This window comes from Rhinatrema bivittatum, chromosome 1, assembly GCF_901001135.1.
Source record: "Rhinatrema bivittatum chromosome 1, aRhiBiv1.1, whole genome shotgun sequence".
In the NCBI taxonomy this organism is placed as follows: Eukaryota; Metazoa; Chordata; class Amphibia; order Gymnophiona; family Rhinatrematidae; genus Rhinatrema; species Rhinatrema bivittatum.
Genome location: NC_042615.1, coordinates 36,757,671 through 36,765,354, shown reverse-complemented (window position 1 = coordinate 36,765,354; position 7,684 = coordinate 36,757,671). Strand labels below are relative to the sequence as shown.

Sequence of the window (7,684 nt, the reverse complement as noted above, 5' to 3'; positions counted from 1 at the left end):
ATAAATTTTAGATCCTTCCAGTGAATTGCCTAAACAGTATATCTATGTATCCGCAGAACCCCTGGGAGAGGAGGGCTGTGCTGTGCCCCGCCTCCTCTCCCTATGCTGTCCAATCATAGCATGGGAAAAGAGGCAGGGATACAGCACAGCTCTCCGACGATAGGCTCCTACCTGCCTTTCTCTTCCTCTAAGAGACTGTGGGGGGAAAAAGGGGGACAATAGCGTGTCCCTAGCGCCTCCTTATTAGCGTTAGAGGTCTGTGGGTCCAACAACCGATGCTCTATTTTACCGGCGTTTGTTTTCGAACCCGCTGACAGCCACAGGTTAGGAAAACGGACACCAGTAAAATTGAGCATCAGTTTTGCTGACCGGTGGGCAGATTTTTTTAACTTTTTTTTTTTTTAAGTTTTGGTTCCTCTGACTTAATATTGCTTGGCTATTAAGTCGGAGGGTGTACAGAAGAGCAGTATTTTCTACTTTTCTGTACACTTTACCGGGTTGCTCAGAAATTAACGCCTGCCCTTGGGTAGGCGTTAATTTCTGAGCATAAAATATGCAGTTTGGTCACACATTTTACTTTCAGTATCCCGGGGACTAACCAATAGCCTCATCAACATGCATTTGCATGTGATGAGCACTGTTAGTTTTCGGGGGGGGGAAGGGTTGGCCATTCGTTTTCGACGTGCTAAACCCCTTACTGTATAAGGGGTAATAGACGCGCAGCGAAAACAAGCAGCCAACTGCAGGTTAAACGGTGCCCTCGGCCAAGCGCGCCTTACTGTATTGGCCTGACTGATAATAAAAACAAAGGTTTTTGTTTGCCATCATAACAGGACGTAATACACTGCTAAATATCTGTTGTGCCAGTTATTTGCCCTGGGGCTGAAGTAAGTTGCACGCGCTGGCCAACTGCTGGCACGCGATCCCCGGCACAGCGGAAAATGGCCACTGTGCCTGGAGCCTCTGACCCCGCCCCACCCCCTTTAGTAAAGCCCCGGGACTTACAAGCATCCCGGGGCTTTACGCGTGTCGCCGGACCTTTTAAAAATCCTCCGGATTTATGCGCGTAACCCTTTGAAAATCCGGCCCTTTCTCTGTAGTACAGAGGACCCTGGAAAGATATCTTGCCTCTCCTGTTGGAAATCCCTCTTCTCCACCCGCTATAGCACCCGAAGAGGTTGTGCACTCATGACCGTGTTGACTGTATTGCAGTGATTTGAATAAGAAATGCCTGACGTATGGTGACAAGTGACATAGTTACAACAGATGAAGTTAAATAAAATACCTTGCATAGAGGTTAACCTTCCCCAGACACTTCCCATGACTGCTCAGTCGGGTTACAGCAGATTAGAGTGAATGACCACTGCACCAAGCATTCTCTTCTCTTCCCATTTACTGCCTTACTCTGTCTTTGCTGACGTGAACAGAATGATTGCTAATTTTTTTATTTTTTTTTGGGCAGGCGGTGGGAGGCGAAAGGGGGCAGGTATCAAATTCTAAATAAATCAATGTATTTGTAAATGCTGTGTTCGGCATTCACACACTCGGCCAACATGATACCTATGAAGTTTGGTCCTTTGTCACTTGGGGTAGAGCCCCTTCTCAAAGTTTCTGCTGGTAACTTTTTTTTTTTGTTTAAATTATTTTTATTACAATTATTTAAAATGAGCCAGCAGGACTGAGAGGACTCACTGAGCCCTCCCATTTCAGGACTCGGCTGAGTTGCAAATCGTGACTGCCCTCGGGTAGACGGCCACCCAGTAATGGCGGCTGCAAAACTATGCAGCGGACTCGTCCACAGCGTTCCTGAGTGCTGAGTTTGCTCGGCGAGTAGGCAGATGACGTTAACCTGCCCAACCAGCAGAAGCGGCCAGCTGTGGGATCAGCAAGGCTCTCGGCTTCCTGTAACTGTGCAGGGGCGAACTGAGAGTCAGAGATGGAGAGGTAGGAGGAGCGTCAAGGTCCTATTGAGCTGGGACCTGCATTCTGCTTTCAACAACTTGAGGCTCAGAAGGAGACGGAGCAGAGAAGTCAAAGAGGATCATCACCTCCTCCTGCTGAGCTGGGCCTTTTGTCTTACAATATTGCAGGTCCTGCCACCACTGTGCAAGAGAAGCTCTGAGAGCCAGGGTGCTCCAGGACTCATTCTCCAGGGACGACGGCTGAATGATACAAATTGGAGGAGACCAACGTGTAAGAGGCACAAAGTGAAAGCAGTACGAGTGAAGGGCACAAAATGAGGGCAGCGCATGAGCTGTGCAAGCAAAGATGAGCCCCGCTTCCTGATGCTACCTGGTGGAGAGGGAGGCAACACAAAGCAGCATAAAAAATGTTAGACACCACCTGCCACCGTCTGTAACACATGACGGAGAGGATGAGGTGAGTTGAATTTTTCCCTATTTCTGTCTCCATCATGGATACCCCCACTCCATAGGGCATTCCTTGCCGTCCTTAAGGTCTGTCTGAGGCCCGTCCTCAGCACTACTTGTTTGGCAGCGCCGCCCTTCCCAGGCCTGAGTGTTCCCACCTCTACAAGCATCCTTGGGCGCTACCATACGAGCCTGGATCCCCCAGCACACTGAAGGGCTACAGCCTGAACCAATGGGGCTGTCCTTAGATTAGGGATGGGGGTTTTTTTGAGTGCTCGAGACAAACTCTGGGGAACAATCACTCCATGCATTTGCAGAAGTACTTTTCCCCCGAGTGCCTTTTTCACACCTGAGCACTGCATTAGTACATAAGATTACTTTAAAGAAAGATTTTGGTGTGGGGTGGAGTGGATATTTTATTTACTTTCAGAGTGAACACAAGAATAAGCAGCAGGCACTGTCAGAGCATCTTCAGTCATAACAATTTGCATAGTAGTTATCCTCAGTACTTGGTTCTAATGAGTCATTATTGTACAAAGAAAGACAAGGTTATAAAAAAAATCTCCAATGCATCGCAACAAATCCTGGGAGGCAGAGCAGACTGCCTTAAATGGTCCGGCAGGCCGTCTTCATTTTAACGTCTCAGGCGCTACTCTTGCTTGCCTGCTTGACTTCAGAACAATCGGCGTATTTTCTTCAGCAAGTTGAAATCCAAGTATTCATCAAGAGCGCGATTAGTAATCCCAGCTGCACCCAGGGCCATCAAGAAAAACAGGGTAACCAAGCACACGTGGAAACCCGGCAGTCTGGAGAAGAGAGACAGAGAAATACATCCTTATTAAACCTGCGTACGAATGTGCTCTTTGGGGCATTTCTTTGAAACCACGGCACAGGCGAAAGGGGAATTCTCCTGTTCTGAAATTCAGGAGCCTCACCGTCCCAGGCAGGTAAACTTTCCTTAAGTCGAGAGCTACTGCCATTGACTTTCTGGGGTGATTTTTGGGTTGTTGGGGTTTTTTTTGTGCTTTCGACTGGGCCTATGAGCAGGAGAACCCCAGTAAGGAGAAACCCTAAGGGTCTTGAATTGGTATTGTGGCCTGCTCATGGTCACGAGCCTCCCCGTGAGTCCCTGGGCCCTGGACCAGACTGGGACAGGGCCTACACAGTTATAATATTTAAAAGCAGTTAACACGACAACCATAGTACTTTGGCCAAATAAGTGGATGCCTCCTTTATAAAGAGGGAAACTTGACAATTTTGATGCTCAAATAGTTTTATCTCTCTCTGTTACCTTCCATAAGAGTCCTCCATGCTCTCTAACATAGCGGGCCTGGTGCCAGAAGACAGTTACAGTATCACCGTCCTGTCTCTTTTTAAAGCACACAGCTTGATTTGGCTTGGCTTGGCTTGGGGAAAAACTGTAAAAAGTAAAAAGCATGGGCATGCAGTAAAAGGAGTTTAAAAAGCAGATTTAGGTAATGGAATTTTTATGCTCTCAAGTAAACACAGACAGTGCATGAGTTCCATGTTTAGCCTGATGAATCGGGTCCGAGTGTGACTTCTGACAGCAAAATAAACTGCAGCTACAGTGCAAAGTCAGTCAAGAATCCTGGCCCCAGCAGATAGAGAGGATGCTATGATGGAAACTCTTTCTTGCAGTGCCTGTGTACAGAAGAGTCCTATACCCTAGGTGTGAAAAGCTTCCATTTCTGTTGCATGCAACCCCTTTACTAAAGTCTTGCCAAAGCTGAAGATAATTCTATCCTATTGCTTCTTTTTTTCGTTGTCCCCGATTTGCTCCTTCCGCTCTGATGTCCTATCCCAGTCCCATGGGTCACAGTATCCTGCTGAGGACGGCGGAAGGGGGAGCCAGGGAAGTGGAGGCGTTCGTGCTGCGCACAACCTTTGATTATTGCCACAAACTGCAGCCTTTTCACAAACATGCACCTGGCCATTGTAGATCAAGAAAAGCAAGCTGACAATTTGTTACCCCCCTAAAGTTCTGTCTTGTTTTATCTTACTCTGAAGTCACACAGTTGATGCATAACAGATTTATACAACTAGTAATGTTGGTCTACTGACTCAAAAACCAATGTACTGCAGCATTTTCTTATGCTGGAACAAAAAAGGTATCACGCAAGCTGCACACACGCACTGCTCGCATCAAGAGCAGCAAACAGCAGTATATCCATGAAGCAACTGGATCAAAGCCCAAAGCTAGGAGCCCATCAACCACCAATGCCTTGGTGTGGAAATAAATAAAATATGGGTGGGGAGAAACCAATTTATAAAATAGATTTTCTTGTTGAAAACTGACCATCGCGTTTCGGGTGAAGGTTTTGATTTTTTCGCTGACAGAGGAAGGCAAACACTGAAACGTTTCAGCCATGGGAATCCTAGGTGCTCTGCTCCACTGCTCTGTTGATAGTTGGGCTGTGTCCAGTCCCAAAAGGGGGCCAGAAAGTTGCAGATCCCCTCTAGTTTATGGTACTATAGTGATATCACAACGGTGGGAGTGGTATTGTGGCATTATAGTGATATCACAACGTTGGGAGTGGTATTGTGGCATTATAGTGATATCACAACGGTGGGAGTGGTATTGTGGCACTATAGTGATATCACAACGGTGGGAGTGGTATTGTGGCATTATAGCGATATCACAACGGTGGGAGTGGTATTGTGGCACTATAGCGATATCACAACGGTGGGAGTGGTATTGTGGCGTTATAGCGATATCACAACGGTGGGAGTGGTATTGTGGCGTTATAGTGATATCACAACGGTGGGAGTAGTATTGTGGCGTTATAGTGATATCACAACGGTGGGAGTAGTATTGTGGCACTATAGCGATATCACAACGGTGGGAGTGGTATTGTGGCATTATAGTGATATCACAACGGTGGGAGTGGTATTGTGGCACTATAGCGATATCACAACGGTGGGAGTGGTATTGTGGCACTATAGCGATATCACAACGGTGGGAGTGGTATTGTGGCACTATAGCGATATCACAACGGTGGGAGTGGTATTGTGGCACTATAGCGATATCACAACGGTGGGAGTGGTATTGTGGCACTATAGCGATATCACAACGGTGGGAGTGGTATTGTGGCACTATAGTGATATCACAACGGTGGGAGTGGTATTGTGGCACTATAGTGATATCACAACGGTGGGAGTGGTATTGTGGCGTTATAGTGATATCACAACGGTGGGAGTGGTATTGTGGCGTTATAGTGATATCACAACAGTGGGAGTGGTATTGTGGCGTTATAGTGATATCACAACGGTGGGAGTGGTATTGTGGCGTTATAGTGATATCACAACGGTGGGAGTGGTATTGTGGCACTATAGTGATATCACAACGGTGGGAGTGGTATTGTGGCGTTATAGTGATATCACAACGGTGGGAGTGGTATTGTGGCGTTATAGTGATATCACAACGGTGGGAGTGGTATTGTGGCGTTATAGTGATATCACAACGGTGGGAGTGGTATTGTGGCACTATAGTGATATCACAACGGTGGGAGTGGTATTGTGGCGTTATAGCGATATCACAACGGTGGGAGTGGTATTGTGGCACTATAGTGATATCACAACGGTGGGAGTGGTATTGTGGCACTATAGTGATATCACAACGGTGGGAGTGGTATTGTGGCGTTATAGTGATATCACAACGGTGGGAGTGGTATTGTGGCGTTATAGTGATATCACAACGGTGGGAGTGGTATTGTGGCGTTATAGTGATATCACAACGGTGGGAGTGGTATTGTGGCGTTATAGTGATATCACAACGGTGGGAGTGGTATTGTGGCGTTATAGTGATATCACAACAGTGGGAGTGGTATTGTGGCACTATAGTGATATCACAACAGTGGGAGTGGTATTGTGGTGTTATAGTGATATCACAACAGTGGGAGTGGTATTGTGGCGTTATAGTGATATCACAACAGTGGGAGTGGTATTGTGGCGTTATAGGGATATCACAACAGTGGGAGTGGTATTGTGGCACTATAGGGATATCACAACAGTGGGAGTGGTATTGTGGTGTTATAGGGATATCACAACAGTGGAAGTGGTATTGTGGCGTTATAGTGATATCACAACAGTGGGAGTGGTATTGTGGTGTTATAGGGATATCACAACAGTGGGAGTGGTATTGTGGCGTTATAGGGATATCACAACAGTGGGAGTGGTATTGTGGCGTTACAGTGATATCACAATGGTGGGAGTGGTATTGTGGCGTTATAGTGATATCACAACAGTGGGAGTGGTATTGTGGTGTTATAGTGATATCACAATGGTGGGAGTGGTATTGTGGCGTTACAGTGATATCACAACGGTGGGAGGTGTCTTTGTGTTCAGGGTATAAAGCCTTCTGTATTGGGCGGGACAGGGATCCTTTACCTGCTATCAGCCCCTGGGAGTGTGAGGGCCCCAAGGCCGAGCACACCCAGGCTGCAGGATGATAGATCCTCAGTGCCAAACAGGCCCGAGGCGTGTGGGGAGTGTCTGTGCCGTGGGGAGTCTATCTTCACTACAGATTCTGGGAATGGTTCAGTCAACCAGTGAAGGAGAAGAGGTTTGGGAGAAGAAGCTGGCTAAGGAGCTGACCAGAAGGGCAGCAAACCCTTTCTGAGGGAGAAAGGAGACTGCCTGCTCGGAGTCTCTGAAGCAGCCTCTACCTGGAGAGTAAAAGTCTGGAAGATTTCTCAAAAAAAGCATCATCCCTACCACCACTTGATGGGAACTCTAACCTGCCACTATCTTTTTTTGTATCTTTTATTGTTATGGACTGATCTTGTATAAAGTTTCACAGGCCGAAGCAACTCGACGCGCAGTAAAATGGGGAGCTCGTACCGAGCACGCGTTTTCCTAATTGTGTACGATTTTCATGATTGCTTTCTTGTATATTGCTTAGACTTATATTTTAGTGTTAAGCGATTCATAAATGTTAATAAATGTAAATGTAAAACGCGCGCAGGAACGCCTCTCCTGGGCGCCCCTTGCTATAATCTAACGACCTGCCGCGCTAAAACGGACGCGCTAGGGAAAACCGTGAATCGGGCGCCCCAGAAGACGTGGCTGTGTGCTGGTTAAGAAAACGGACGCTCAATACCGGCGTTGGTTTTATCCCACCGCGTCCAGTGGAAGACGGCGAGCCTCGCGCCTTGACGTCAGCTCGCTCGCTCCCCCTGCGGCTCGTGTGGGTTTTATTCACCGCCTAATCTAAAAAAAATTTAAAAAGTATCGGCTAAGTGAGACAAGGGCCTAGAAGCAGCAGTCCAGGCGAATATAGATACTCTACATCCCTT

The 7,684-nt window shown here is 47.2% G+C and overlaps 1 protein-coding gene across 2 annotated transcripts in view; it reads right to left on the bottom strand.

The window, feature by feature from the left end:
• Window positions 1–2,767: 2,767 nt before the first annotated feature.
• Window positions 2,768–7,684, bottom strand: part of MGST2 (microsomal glutathione S-transferase 2) — a 30,320-nt gene continuing 25,403 nt past the window's right edge. For both annotated transcript variants that reach the window (XM_029596289.1, XM_029596206.1), the window contains exon 5: window positions 2,768–3,175. In XM_029596289.1, the coding sequence (XP_029452149.1) occupies window positions 3,043–3,175 (133 nt within the window). In that variant the 3' untranslated portion in view covers window positions 2,768–3,042. The remainder of the gene's footprint in view (window positions 3,176–7,684) is intronic.